Here is a 14,475-nt window from a genome sequence, read left to right as displayed (position 1 = left end):
CATGATAGGTTGTCATTATCCCAACAGCATATTTACTTTCCAAGGTTGAATACATAATTGTTACTTCAATAGCAGCAATTTTTTTGAGGTTCTTTCAATTTTTGGACATTCGGGAGCAAAAACTGAGCAAGTTATTGTAGCTCCTTTGCTATTATTAATTTAAAATCTAGTATAATCACCTTATTTACCCATTCAACCTCTATAATAGCTTCATTTTACACTTATAAACTGGCACAACTCACTTATCTTATTTCTGACTGATGAGAGGAACCAAATAATTTCATCATCTGATTATATCCCAGTTTTCTTGGATAGAGTTTTGTAATGATTCCAATCAAAAAATACAGCACATAACATGTAATAACTGTATTTTTGTTGTTGCATTTTGTTTAGTAATTACTGAAAAGGTACTGAAAGGGCAATTTATATTTGTATGTGTGTTTGCATCAAAGGAGCGTCCTTCTCCAGAAAAGTGGCAGAAGCTGGAGCGCTCTAGAGATTACCGAAATGGAAACCAGCTCAGAGAATACCAGTTAGAGGGAATGAACTGGCTACTGTTCAACTGGTACAACAGGTGAATATACACACTGGAACCATTCTAGTCACATTCACTCACTGAGGTTCAAACAATCCAGGGTAAATTTAGGGCTAAATAAAAGAAATAAAGCAAACTCTCATGATCAGTTAGTTGATTAATTAAAATAAGTCATAAACAATGACAGTTTTACAGTCAGTTAAGCTCCAATTATGCACTGAGGACTACGACTCACCTGGATGGCTCCTATAGGTCATACATACATACATATATACACACTGGTTGTATACATTGTTACTTCTCTAGCAGGCGTGTTCTGTGTGTGGGTGTGTCCTGCCGCTCTCTCCCTGACTCAGGTGCCACCTCTTTCTCCTGTGGAGCCAGTGCGCAGCTGACTCCACTCAGCAATCAATCAACACTGCACTATAAAAGCTGCGGAGAAGCGCTGCCCAGTCTCTCAGTGGGCAAGCTCTGGCAGGGTTGGAAATGTGTCCTCGTGGTGGAGTGTGTCGCAGTGTGCCAGCTTCACTGGCATGTTGTACTTCAATTATGTGTTGAGCTACTAGTGAGTAGTTGTCACCTCCTGCTAGCAGAGAAGTGGGTTTCTTCCTTTGAATGATTCATTAATTTTTTCCCTTTATTTAAAGCAGCATTTATGGTCTGCTGATGTTTTGTTTGTTTGTTTTCTTCTTTTTCTTTGATAGACAACAAAAGAAAAACAGGCAATTTAATTATTATTTTTTTAAACCCAGTTATTTTATTATTATTTTACTAGTCCTTTTTGGGGGACATTACCTGCATACATAAACTAAAACATCACGCAAACACACTAAAAATCATGGTGAGCACTTCCTGATTGCAAGAAGCAGAGGCCCAAAATAAAACATGAGTGCAACTCCTAACCTAAACGAGACAATAGATGTACTGTATCTAATCTTGTCATATTTTATGGCTTCATTCTAAATGCATTTCAAACTAAAGTCAGCCCCACTGCTGGCCTGAAACAAATTAGTTCCACGAAATGTGACCCGTGTACAAATGTGGTGCAGAAAACCAGTGAGACTTCCTTTCACTTCAAAAACACAAAAGCACTTTCACATGAGAAACAGTCTTCCAATCTGTGTACCGTAAAAGTCAAAGAAAATTCCTGCAAATGCATGTTGGGATGTAAAACAAGTCTGGCTCTACTGTCATTACAGAAGCAAAATTTAACAAACCTTGCTTTAATTTTTAAAACCTCAAACTTTTTAAATTAGTTTTTAACTTATGAGATTAGAAGTCATCATTTAGATGAGGCGCATTTGTATGTTTGACTGATTCGTGTTACGAGATGCAGAGTTCACGTTATTATCACAAATGTGTTGAGACAATTATGTTTACACAAACTGTAATCTATTACATGAAGAAGTTATTGTATAATTTGCACAAATGGATGCCTCTGGTTTTCATCCTAGAAAAAACTGTATACTAGCAGATGAGATGGGTTTGGGAAAGACAATTCAGTCCATCACCTTTCTCTACGAGATCTTCAGCATGGGGATTCGCGGGCCCTTCCTCATCATCGCACCTCTGTCCACCATCACCAACTGGGAGAGGGAGTTTCGCACATGGACGCACATGAACGTTATTGTGTACCACGGCTCGCAGATCAGCCGGCAGATGATCCTGCAGTATGAGATGTTTCACAGAGACCCACAGGTAATGTTTGACTGCAGTCATCTCCTCTCATTGATCAGCCAGGAACTGAATCAGCTGTGTTATGTTTCTCTAGTAGCTTTGAAATGTAAGGTGTGTTCAAATATTTGGTGTTTGATTCCTGTTGAAATTCCAGAGAGGTTGGGGTTTTGGGGCCTTCTACAGTGATATAAAATGTCTTTATTTGCTCTGCAATCACTAAATTAATAGGAAAAATTGAAATGCTACAGGGTCCAGCTTCTCCTTTGGGAAAAAAAATGTAATCAGTTCAACTTTGTTCTGTACTTGCGCTTGAAGCTTAGTCTGTAAGAAACCGAGATTGTGTCATTTTTCAGTATTTTATTTGACAAAACACCTAAAGGCATAAACACCTACATAATAAATAGACCAACTGAAGTAAAAATACAGATAAAGCCAATGTTAAAGTTGGGAGACGGCGCAGAGTCTTTGGATTGATGATTTTTCGTGGTCGGTCAAATGAGTTATCGCAGTTGTAGAGTAAATTTTTATTGCTCATAAATAACTGCAATGTTGTTAAACATCTACCTCAGTATTTATTTATCTGACTCTGTTAAACAGCAGATGTTTTTGTTTACGATTTTCAGCTTGTGTTTAAATCAGTTGCTAAACACCCGTTCGCTTTCACTCGGCTTGTACACATAACAGTGTTGCATCAGGGTTCTTATTGCTTCTTATTTATGTATAACAGAGAATTATCATTACTATAGTGTATGCGTTTATTATGCAAGCTTTAATTTTTATCTCCGCAGATATCCGAGGGGCTTGAATACTAAGTTTAGTCATGTGAGCCTAATGCAGCTGTGTAGCAGTTTCTGTTGTTTGAGGCATTCTTTATTCTATTTCTTAGTCAGCAAAAGTTCTATAATGTCCACCCCTGAAATACCAAATATGCGTTTTCCTTTTCTTTTTTTATAACAAGGGCAGAGAGACAAGTGTATCAGAGGCAGCAAAGAAAACTGGGATCAAAACTGAACCACAGATGTGATATTGACATGAACCTTTTGATTATCTTGATCCTGAAATATGAAGTTTATATTCTCACCCTTCCCTCTCTCACAGGGTAACACTATCCCAGGTGTGCTTAAGTTTCATGGGCTGATCACCACTTTCGAGATGATCATGGCTGATTGTCCAGAGCTGAGAAAGCTGCACTGGCGCTGTGTGGTGATCGATGAAGCCCACCGGCTAAAAAACAGGAACTGCAAACTGCTTGAGGGTCTCAAACTCATGAACCTGGTCAGTCTGTGTGTGCTATATAAAATAAAATAAAAAAGGCTGTTGTTTTAGTGCTGAAATGTAGTCTTATTTATCCCATTGGGTTTTTTTTTTAGGTTTTTTTTTTTAGATGAACTCAGCAGATTATGTGTGTATTTTGTTGTTGTTATTTTATTTCTTCAGTATATTGTACATATTCCAACAGGAACACAAGGTCCTGCTGACAGGAACCCCTCTGCAAAACTCAGTGGAGGAGTTGTTTAGTCTGCTGAACTTCCTGGAGCCACTACAGTTCCCTTCAGAAAGCACATTTCTCGAAGAATTTGGAGACCTCAAGACTGACGAACAGGTATGCACAGTTTACAGTTTTCCTCCATTCTAGATTTTAACCAAGAAAAATGAAAATTTTGACGTCGTGTACTAACATTGCTATTCTCTCCGGCCCATCTTGCCTTTCGCTCTGTTTATTTTTTCCTCTTACTGAGCATCGCATTCACACTTTGTCTAATTTCTCCAAAAGGTGAAGAAGCTTCAGGCCATTCTGAAACCCATGATGCTAAGAAGACTGAAAGATGACGTGGAGAAAAATCTCGCACCTAAAGAAGAGACGATTATAGAGGTACGGCTGTGTTTTCGTGTGTGCTTGATATAGAAATGTAAGATGGGAGTAATGCTCCTATTTTTACAGTTCTCTGAGCTCTTTGCTGGGAAATATTTTTATCTTGCTGCATTCTGTTATGGCTGAATGATTCATCAAACATTACTGATGAAAGCTTCATTCACTTGGCAACAATACTGAATCCAGCAATTACACTTATTTTTATCAGTATTATTAGTCTTTATTAGTCTCTTAAAACACAACTAAATAAAAATGAAATTAAAATGAAGTTGTCAGTTAATTAAAATGAGTGTTCATCTGTGATGAGTGTCTGGTCTTGTTTCCTCTGGGTGCTCCAGTTTCCTTTCATATTCCAAACACATACAGATACAGCCACTTAAAATGGCCACCGCATCGCTGACAGGACCATGATGGATGTCTGTTGGAATTCTTGACCGATTGTCGACTGATAGATAACCGTAATGATATACCCTGCCTGTAACAGAATAGAATAGAATTCAACTTTATTGTCATTGCACATGCACAGGTACAGACGATGCAAACACGATTGTAACTCCCATAAGCAGTATTTAGGAAAACCAGTGGTAATTTCTTAAGTATCCACCAGGGGGAGCAGCGTGGAGGCGCATTCATTTACAGAGCCGCTACACACGTTTTCAAACATTTTGCGCTGTGAAAGAGAAAGTCCAACTTCAACAACAGGTATGAGTCCCGCAAAAAAGCGTTCAACCCGCAGTCTTTATTTAGTTAGTTATAAGTGCAAAAACTCTATGTGCTGATAGATAGGCGAGAATTTACAGTCATTAACGTTCAACCTGATGTGCGACTATACAAACGGCGCTCTCAGCCCCAACAGATTTTTTTTTTTTTTTTTTTAAATATGCAATTTAGATTATTAGCAGCTGATACACATTTTATATATTTTGTATAATTACAAATAATTTGTAATTTTATTTTATTTTTTTTCTGAACTTTATGACAAAGTTAAAATGAGGGATTTTTGCTCTCCTCATTTTAGTGCTTGTTGTTCAGCTGCTGAGATTCATTTGCATATTGCCACCTCTTAATGATGAGAAATAAGAGCCCCCCCACCCCCAGCTCTGCCTGTCTGTAAAACCTTCTTAGTGAATGCCATTGATGTGTTTTGTCCTTTTATAAAGTTAATCACAAAAGATTTGTCAAATTTTTTTAGATTACTGTTAAAATCTGTTTTCCACAGTAGCCATATTAAAACTGCTGTTGATACATCTGCAAACCTTGTGACATCATGTTAAATTATTAACAGTGTAACTTAAAAATGTAAGTAATTTCTACTTTATAGGATGATCTGTCAAGTCAGAACATGCTTGTTTAAATTCGTTGAGGTCCGCACAGAGAAAACAGTTTTCAGTGCAAGTCCGCGTTTGTGAAAACAACGACATCAGAATTTTTTTTTATCTTGGGGTAACTGAGCGCATGTCTCTATTGTCTCTACTGTTACAACAGGATGTATGACAAAGAGGAAAATAAGAGAAAGCATCAATAGGTCCCCTTGAAGATTTCTTCTCCATAACACTGACACACAGCACGCTATATCAGCTTGTGTCATTACTTAACAGCTGCTTAAAAAAAAGAAACACAATTTTAAATGGATGCTTTTTTTCTTTCCCGTCTTCTTTTCAGGTTGAGCTGACCAACATTCAAAAGAAATACTACCGAGCCATCTTGGAGAAGAACTTCTCTTTCCTGTCCAAAGGAGCAAACCAGCACAACATGCCCAACCTCATTAACACCATGATGGAGCTTCGCAAGTGCTGCAACCACCCTTACCTTATCACAGGTGAGAGCAAACATGCAAGCACTCACAGATTGTTATTCATTATTCATAGTCAACCATTTGTTCACCCACTCCCTCACTCTCCACTCCCACACTCATTGACCTTGTGTGCATGAATCTGCCTCCTTTGTTTTATGTACACATCTTTGATAACAGAATTATTTATTGAATTTATTACTTATTAATGTATTAGCACAATATATTTACAATACCATGTTGTCAGCTAACAGCGAGTCAAAACAGTTTAGAAAGAAACCATGAGTGCGAGAGGTAGCTGTGTTGAAGCGTAGTGCCATGCACCCAGATTCTGGGTGTTTTTCCTTTCAAGCATAGAATGCTTAAATAAAATAAATGTACCTTGGTTTGCCTTGACTTGCTTTACCTTTGCCTTCTTTTGTTTTTCTAGGAGCTGAAGAGAAGATTCTGGAAAGTTTCAAGAAGAGCCACAGTCCAGAAGCACCAGACTTCCAGCTGCAGGCCATGATCCAGGCAGCCGGTAAACTGGTGCTGATCGATAAGCTGCTGCCAAAACTGCTAGCCGGAGGACATAAAGTCCTAGTCTTCTCCCAGATGGTCCGCTGTCTGGATATCCTTGAGGACTACCTCATACAGAGGCGGTAAGGGGAAAGTACAGCAGGCTAGAAAAGAGCGAGGTAATATTCAGAGTAAAGGAAATGTTAGTCAGGTAATTTGGGAAAGAGAGAAGAAAATTTGAAAAGGAAAAAAAAATGCAACATTTTTCAAAAAGGAGAAAGGGGAAAAGTCGATTTACCCTCAAATCTGTGTTGGTGTGTTATCTCCAGCTACACCTATGAACGCATTGACGGTCGTGTGCGTGGGAACCTGCGGCAGGCAGCCATCGACCGCTTCTGTAAGCCAGATTCAGACCGCTTCGTGTTCCTTCTCTGCACCAGAGCTGGAGGGCTGGGAATCAACCTGACAGCTGCTGACACCTGCATCATCTTTGACTCAGACTGGAACCCCCAGAATGACCTGCAGGTGGGCACAGAGCTGCGTAAAGCATCCAAAGAAGCCGTCACAAATTTGCACATGCTGTATGTAACTGATGAGACCAGAATGCCTACTGACATACAAATGAATTTGTGTTGTCAGAGCATCATAAAAAAGATGGAGATCTATCTTAATCATGCTCTCGTTTGACTGTGCTAACTTGCTGCTTGTCTCATTCATGTAATATGTAGTGACATTTGTGATGAATAGTGGGACTGCAGTGGTTGACAAAATGCACGCTTGAAAGGATGCCTTGAATAATGAAGTGAGCATGCAGTGTTACTTGACTCGGAAGGTATAAGTCTTCTCCCGGCTCTGATGCAATGCCTGTTTCTGTATCTTGTATCAAGCTTTCTTAAAATCTTTACAGTTACGAAGATTTTTCATTAACGTGTCGATTTTGATTTTGTCAAGTCCCTGTTTTTGTCTTTCTTGCTGATCTGTTAAATGTTGAACAAATTCACTCTAATTAAACTACAGGTTAATGTGCTCATGCACAGTTAGTTTAAAAAAAAAAACAAAAAAATAGAAACTCCTAAATAGACATGGTTGAATCCTCATGCTAAAAACAATTTCTCTTAACTTATAAACTCATTTATCTTTACACTTAATTCTGGAAAGTAATTGAAGCTAAATATCGATCCTTCCATTTTCTACCCCTTATCCTGGTCGGCATTACAGGGGCAGATGTACAGCAGACCTACTTCTTCCTAACCACTACCTCTAATGTGTATAAAAATATAGAATAATTATGTTACAGTTATGCTGAATTTGGCAAACATTAGTCACAAGCACTGATGCAAACAATATGCAAATCTTACAGATTTAAATTTACTTTGATCTTTACCTTTTCTTTAATGATGTATAAATAGTCTCAGGCCCTCATAAAGTATTTTCAAACCAAGCTGAGAGAAAGTCTCTGTAAAATGTAATGCTTTACACTTCCATGCTTCCTACTGTTATAGGCCCAGGCACGCTGCCACCGGATTGGCCAAAGCAAAGCGGTGAAAGTCTACAGGCTGATCACCAGAAACTCGTATGAGAGGGAAATGTTTGACAAAGCCAGTCTAAAGCTGGGACTGGACAAAGCCGTCCTTCAAGACATCAACCGTAAAGGAAGCCTCAATGGAGTAAGAGATTAGTTTTGAGATATTCTTATATTGTATACGATTGTTTAATCTGTATTCATTTTGGTGTGAGATGGTCTGCTGTGTATGTATGAGGGAGAGAAACCCTCAAATCCTAGCTTGTGTCTGTTTTGCGACAGGTGCAGCAGCTTTCAAAGATGGAAGTGGAGGATTTGTTGAAAAAAGGAGCATATGGAGCCTTAATGGATGAAGAAGACGAGGGCTCCAAATTTTGTGAAGAAGACATTGATCAGATACTTCAGAGGAGAACTCAGACAATCACCATCCAGTCTGAAGGGAAAGGCTCCACGTTCGCTAAGGTGGAAATTCTTAAACAACATTAAACTCCTTAAAGCCTAAAACTTAAAAAAGGCTGCACACTGGAGGGATTTTTAGGGTCTCAAATGGTGTTTTAATTCGGCCCCATAGTCTAGGTGGTGTTCACAAGCTCTGAAAGCGGAATACTTTAAATAGTTTGGCGTGAAGATCAAATGTCTTAGTACAAAATATTTGTGCTAAACCTGAGAAATTGGCAGCTTAAGACCAAACATTTGATCGTAAGCCAGCTTGTGTCAAAACCAAGTAAACATCATTTTGGGTCTTAATATTTTTTCCCCCCGCCTTCTGCTTCTCGTTCCTCAGGCCAGTTTCATCTCATCAGGTAACAGAACAGACATTTCTCTGGATGACCCCAACTTCTGGCAGAAATGGGCCAAGATCGCTGAAGTAGAGATAGACTCCAAATCAGAGAAGGTAAGGAGGCTGACAGAAAATGAAAACAAGACGGGATGAATGAAAGAAAAGGAATAAGGATGTGAATACTCTAAAACATCAGACTTGAAAGTGTGAATAATAGAAGGATGAAAAAAACTTTTTTACAGTTTTACTGAAGTAGAATGCACACCTAAAACTGGAGATGTCTTTAAACTGTGTGTGTGGGGGGATGGTATTTTGTGCTCCGAACACCTAAAAACTGAAACCCCCAGTGACATGAGGATGTTTGTGATCTTCATCCTTTCCCTTTTTCCTCAGGGTTCTTTCCTTTTTGAACACCACCAGAGGATAAAACTTAGTTAGAACCTTCTTTAAAATACTTCATCCTGTTATTAGAAAGACTCATGCAATTCTTGATCAGAGGCTGTCTACATTTATCTTCTATCCAGGAGTCACTGGTAATTGACACACCCCGTGTAAGGAAGCAGACCCGTCATTACAACTCCTTTGAGGATGATGAGCTGATGGAGTTTTCAGAGCTGGACAGCGACTCAGAAGAGCGGCCTTGTCGAACTCGTCGCCTGGGTGAACGTAGCCGCCGCTACCTCCGTGCCGAATGTTTCCGGGTTGAAAAGAATCTTCTAATATTCGGGTAGGACCGGAGAGTGTGTTAAAGAAAACTGCATATGCCATATTAGACCATCAAGACTCTTAAACTCAGTTCGAAAGACAAAACGGAGACCATTCTTTTTCCAAGCTGCTGCAGAATATCTCCTTAGCGGTGGAATGATTTTTTGTTTTAGGAATGCATATACATGCTTAACAGGTGACATCTAACAGCTGGCAGTTCATGGCCATTAGACAGCGTGGCATAATTAATAATGACTTAACCTTTATCTCATATGTTTTTTTAATTTGGGAGCTGAAGTGTGAACGTAAATGAGCCGAAATACAACATTAAAGTTTTCAGTTTGATTTGTTGTGGAAAATTTTCAATAAAGTTGTGATCACACACAGTTTGTTTCAAAGAACAGATCACTGATAGAAATCTGCTGCATTTTCCTTTACTATCTCATTTGTTTCCTGTGTGCATTTCTGTCCACCCTCTCTGTTCTTTCTAGGTGGGGTCGGTGGAAGGATATCCTAAACCATGGTCGGTTTAAATGGCACCTCACAGAGAGAGACATGGAGGTGATCTGTAGGTAAGAGTAAGAGGAATCATCATTATCGTCTGTTTGTTAGCAGTAGCCAGAGTCCGACACATCATGTTTCCTTTTTGTTGTGTAGGGCTCTTCTGGTTTACTGCCTGAGACACTACAAAGGCGATGACAAGATAAAGAGCTTCATCTGGGATCTGATCACACCCACCAAGGAAGGCCAAGATCAGGCACTCGTAAATCACTCTGGTTAGCATTTTACTCTGCACATGTGCTACAATATACAGTATAAAGTCAGCTTATGACCTAAAGATTGCACCACGTATTGGAATGTATAGACCAGGATTAACTACTGGTATAAATACAAAGTTAAATTGGTAGCATTAACTCTGTGGAGAATCTTTCTTTTCCTCCTTGTCTGCATTGCAGGTTTATCAGCTCCCGTTCCTCGGGGTAGGAAGGGGAAGAAGCTGAAGAATCAGCTGAATGTTACTGAGGTGAAGAATGCTGACTGGCTGGTCCATTGTAACCCAGAGGTGGTGCTGCAGGATGAGAGCTACAAGAAACACCTCAAACAACACTGCAACAAGTCAGTGCATTAACAGAGCTTTTTGCTTATCACTACTTACATGAAGGACTTTATTTTACACTAGAGTGTGTTTGGTGGTGTTTATTTACAACATACAGAGTTTACGACATGGATTATGACACCGCTTCTCCTTTCTCACTCCACAGGGTGCTACTGAGGGTGCGGATGTTGTACTACCTAAAGGTGGAGGTTCTAGGGGAAGCTGCCACTCAAGGTTTAGAGGGGGTACCTGCCAGGTATGATGCAGACAACGTATCATTCACATAGTGTCAGATCAGTTGGCACTGCTGACCAGATCTGGCAAGAAATGAAAACCTTAAAATGAGCTGATTTGTTCAGCATTTTGGTCTTCCCACTTTTTTAAGCTCACATTTTATCTTTTACTGTTAACGTTGGAGGGAAATATGATTGACTGGCTTGTGTTTTAGTGCACTGACTTGACGCTGACAGCACTGACGGATGGACTGTTTGTGTGTGTTGACAGTAAACTTGAGGTGCCGCTACCTGACGTCGACTACATAGAGATTCCAGTGTCATGGTGGGATGCAGAAGCTGACAAGTCTCTCCTCATCGGGGTTCACAAACATGGTGAATACAGATGTCACATTTGGCACAATATTTTGCCATGCAGCATCTACTTTTTTTTTTTTTTTTTGCTGTGTGCTTTAATAAATATTCAGTTGTTAATTGTTTACAAATTTTTACCAAGCTCGACTTGAATTTGAACAGACTTTAAGGAACAAACATAGATGCCATCTGTTATTTGTGTGTGCAATGTGTAGTACTCTCAGATCTGTGTTTACACAATTTTTATTTGTTTATTTATTTATTTACTTTTTTTTTTTTTTTTTTGCTGAAGATGAGAAACTGCTTTAGAATATCACTGGACACCTACCAACATTCATTGGAAAGGAATATATGTGTCATATGTTTCCCAGATATTGACTTTTCTTGGGTGGGATGGTTAAGCATATCAACCCTTGTGTGCATATAGCTTTAGATTTATTTATTAGTTTGGGTGAAAGAAGTAATTAATTAAGTAGACAATCCCGTTGTTTTTATATTAGGTGTCCGTCATACAGACCTTGAGACTGGTCTGCAGTCCCCTGTGTCCCCTGTAAATGTGTATCCCCCAACAGGTTGGTGATTGGTTGCTCGCTGTTGCCAGGTGCAATCAGTCGGAAAGCTGCACCAAAAACCTAACCGTGCATGCTTTGCTCACTAGCAGATTGCTGTGGTTGACTCTAGTTTGCATGGAAGAAGCCAACTTTCTGCAAACACTTGCCATTTACTCTTCCAGCTATAGTGAAACTGGAAAAAATGTGATGCAAACCAGAAACGGGGAAGATTCAGATTCAAAGTGAAGGTTGTGTTGCACTTTTCATTTACCTCCAAACAGTAGTTTGCAACTGTTTTGGAGACAAGTTGGGACTATCTGTGCAACCTACTGATGACCATGACAACCTGTTAGCAACTAAAAGCAAGGAGGTTTTTCAGTGCAGCACCTCTTTGCGACTAAATTCTAGCTAGCAAATGTCTGCAACCTCCAGTAAGCACATGCCAACCTGTCCCGGAAAACACACTTTTCCTTAGAGACCAGTGGTTACAGTGGGGGACATTGACCGCTCTCTAGGACTGAGTGAATAGGTTTTAAGTAACTGATTTCACATCAACTACCAATAATGTCGAGCATCCACTCACAACAGTTGATATTAGATACGTTTGCCTTGTGACTGATGCTTGTTAGATGGTAACTGACTGTGGCGTTATTTTTGTGCCACTATTCTGAGTGCACGTAAAAAAAAAATGTGAGCACACGTAAAAAAAATTTGCAGGTGCAAGTGTTGCATTTTGAGGAGAAATTTATTTTGAATGAAGAAAAGCTAAATTTGAGTGAACAAAATTCATTGCTGCGTGCAGAAAATGCATTTCAGTGTTTGCTATTATCCATACACGCACACAATAGCAGCCCCTCTCGCTCAGTTTTTGCTCGCAATGTGTTGCTCGCGCTCTCAACATTTCTGCCCGTGCGCGCTCAACTCTTTCTGTACACCGTTATATTTGTGCCACAAAACCAGCCAATCACAGACTTGGATGCAAAAAAAAAATCTGATTGGCTGTTTTGGTCTCCAATCAGCTCGAAATGACGAAATGCAATATCCCAGAATCCATTTCGTCTCAAACGAGGCAGTGGTGGAGGAATGCAGAGTGGCGGAGTTTGAAATATTGCTCTTTCTGGGTCACAAAATAAACTTTTAAGATATTTTTATGAGAGAATGGTGCTGTGTAAACTTCAAATATCTGTTTGATTTATCAAAACATCACATATTTGCAAAAGTGCTCTAATGTTTTCGGAGATGCCAACACCACTCAGACTTCACTGTTATATTAGTTCTTGCTACACTATAACATGCTATGCTGAGCTTACTAAGGCTGCAGAGCAAAACATGATAATGGAGTTTTAATCTTTCTTCAAGAAAAAAACAGCTGATAATTGCTCCATTACTGATATAATGTATTGTTTATTAACTTATTAAGTGTTTGTTTTTCCATGCATACACAATGTGCAAACGTCCTGCTGCCTCAAATACTTGTTCACACTAGTAAAAGTGTTTTTCCTCTGACAGGATATGAGCGGTACAATGCAATGCGTGCTGATCCAGACTTGTGTTTTCTGGAAAGAGTGGGGATGCCTGATGTGACAGCTCTGTCCTCAGAGCAAGCAGGAGGAGAGGTGGCCTCTGACGTCGCTGACAGGTAAGGTACACGGAGACAAACACCAACACAGCAGACCACCGCGATTGTGTTCATAGATTGCTGAAAAGGTTTTTCGGGTATTCGGGAAAATTCGAAACATTATCATCTTCTGTTTGTTGTAATTTTTGTCTTTCTTTTTGCTGTGTGTGTGTAACAATGAGATGTTTATATGAGTACGTCGTACTAGATTTGGTATGTGAAACGATGATTAAACACACTGATCGTTTTGGCACAGAGACCCTTCTCAGCACGTTATAAAAAGGCCTCAAAAACTTACTGTGGCAGCTCACACCGTGTTTTGGTCGTGCATATTAAAAACAAATTCTTTGTTGATATTACCTCAGTTTCTATCAGCTGACCCTCAGTAACCTCTTTGTTTAGCACAGGGCCATTAATTAGCTTCCCTGCAGATCTTCAGCAGTTCTTTGTACTTCTTCCAGTCATCGCCTTTTATTTATATATTTATTTGTACTGCTGGTAGTAGTGTTCACAGCAGGTTGCCAACACATCCTGTCTCCTCTTGTTCCCTGTTTGTATGTGTTTACACTGTCACCTCCCCGCTCACACACCTGCTTTACATACTGAGTGTGAAGATTGAAAGCACGTAGACATACAATTATAAATGCACAGGGTGGAATTAAGGTGCTTGTTATGGTGATAACAACCAGATAATATTTTTCATATAGCTTACAGACTAACACGCTCACAGCTATTGTGAGGACATTATCATAAAGTATTCAATTTTAGGCTCACCATACCCATGAACAGTTTATAAGAACTGTTAAAATCAGCTTCAGCAGTAATGTTTTCTGGTAGTTTCACTATACTTGCAAGTCTTGCAAGAAGAAGCAATGCTGCCAGGAGCCGCGAAGGAATAACTGTCAGAGAGGGAGTGAGCCAGAGAAATAGACGACCGAGAAAAGTGTGGGAAATTTATTTTCTGGGTGCTGCTGCTGCCTCGGCTAATGGTAGCGCTGTGAAGATTAGACGCATACATTTGAACAGGAAGCTTTGATCCACTTCCTGAAGGTAATTGAAGTTGTCGTTCGCTTTGTTACCTGTTCAACCTGAAGCTGCGCCCAGCTGAGCACAGCGACTGTGTAGCAGGAAGATCTTCTAGTCTCAAAATGTTAACTCTGCAGGGTTCCTACAGAGCTTTGAGAACAGGATAGGAGAAAATAAATGAATGCAGGGAGACGATGTTACAAGGATGAAATTG

At 39.6% G+C, this 14,475-nt stretch overlaps 1 protein-coding gene across 3 annotated transcripts in view; it reads left to right on the top strand.

Annotated features, from left to right (window-relative positions):
• Positions 1-14,475, top strand: part of chd6 (chromodomain helicase DNA binding protein 6) — a 97,278-nt gene that overhangs the window by 60,896 nt on the left and 21,907 nt on the right. For all 3 annotated transcript variants that reach the window (XM_085407125.1, XM_085407126.1, XM_085407124.1), the window contains exons 12-29: positions 453-574; positions 1,990-2,233; positions 3,311-3,487; positions 3,672-3,815; positions 3,987-4,085; positions 5,748-5,904; positions 6,308-6,518; positions 6,705-6,900; positions 7,878-8,042; positions 8,180-8,359; positions 8,682-8,792; positions 9,203-9,405; positions 9,875-9,955; positions 10,041-10,159; positions 10,340-10,499; positions 10,646-10,735; positions 10,984-11,087; positions 13,127-13,256. In XM_085407125.1, coding sequence (XP_085263251.1) covers positions 453-574; positions 1,990-2,233; positions 3,311-3,487; positions 3,672-3,815; positions 3,987-4,085; positions 5,748-5,904; positions 6,308-6,518; positions 6,705-6,900; positions 7,878-8,042; positions 8,180-8,359; positions 8,682-8,792; positions 9,203-9,405; positions 9,875-9,955; positions 10,041-10,159; positions 10,340-10,499; positions 10,646-10,735; positions 10,984-11,087; positions 13,127-13,256 — 2,693 coding nt within the window. The remainder of the gene's footprint in view (positions 1-452; positions 575-1,989; positions 2,234-3,310; positions 3,488-3,671; positions 3,816-3,986; positions 4,086-5,747; positions 5,905-6,307; positions 6,519-6,704; positions 6,901-7,877; positions 8,043-8,179; positions 8,360-8,681; positions 8,793-9,202; positions 9,406-9,874; positions 9,956-10,040; positions 10,160-10,339; positions 10,500-10,645; positions 10,736-10,983; positions 11,088-13,126; positions 13,257-14,475) is intronic.

Source organism: Rhamphochromis longiceps, linkage group LG5 (genome assembly GCF_057381845.1).
Source record: "Rhamphochromis longiceps isolate RC_006_pf linkage group LG5, R_longiceps_female_GT1.1, whole genome shotgun sequence".
Taxonomy (NCBI): Eukaryota; Metazoa; Chordata; class Actinopteri; order Cichliformes; family Cichlidae; genus Rhamphochromis; species Rhamphochromis longiceps.
Note: the sequence above shows the minus strand (reverse complement) of the source record. Positions and strands in the feature narration are given on the sequence as shown.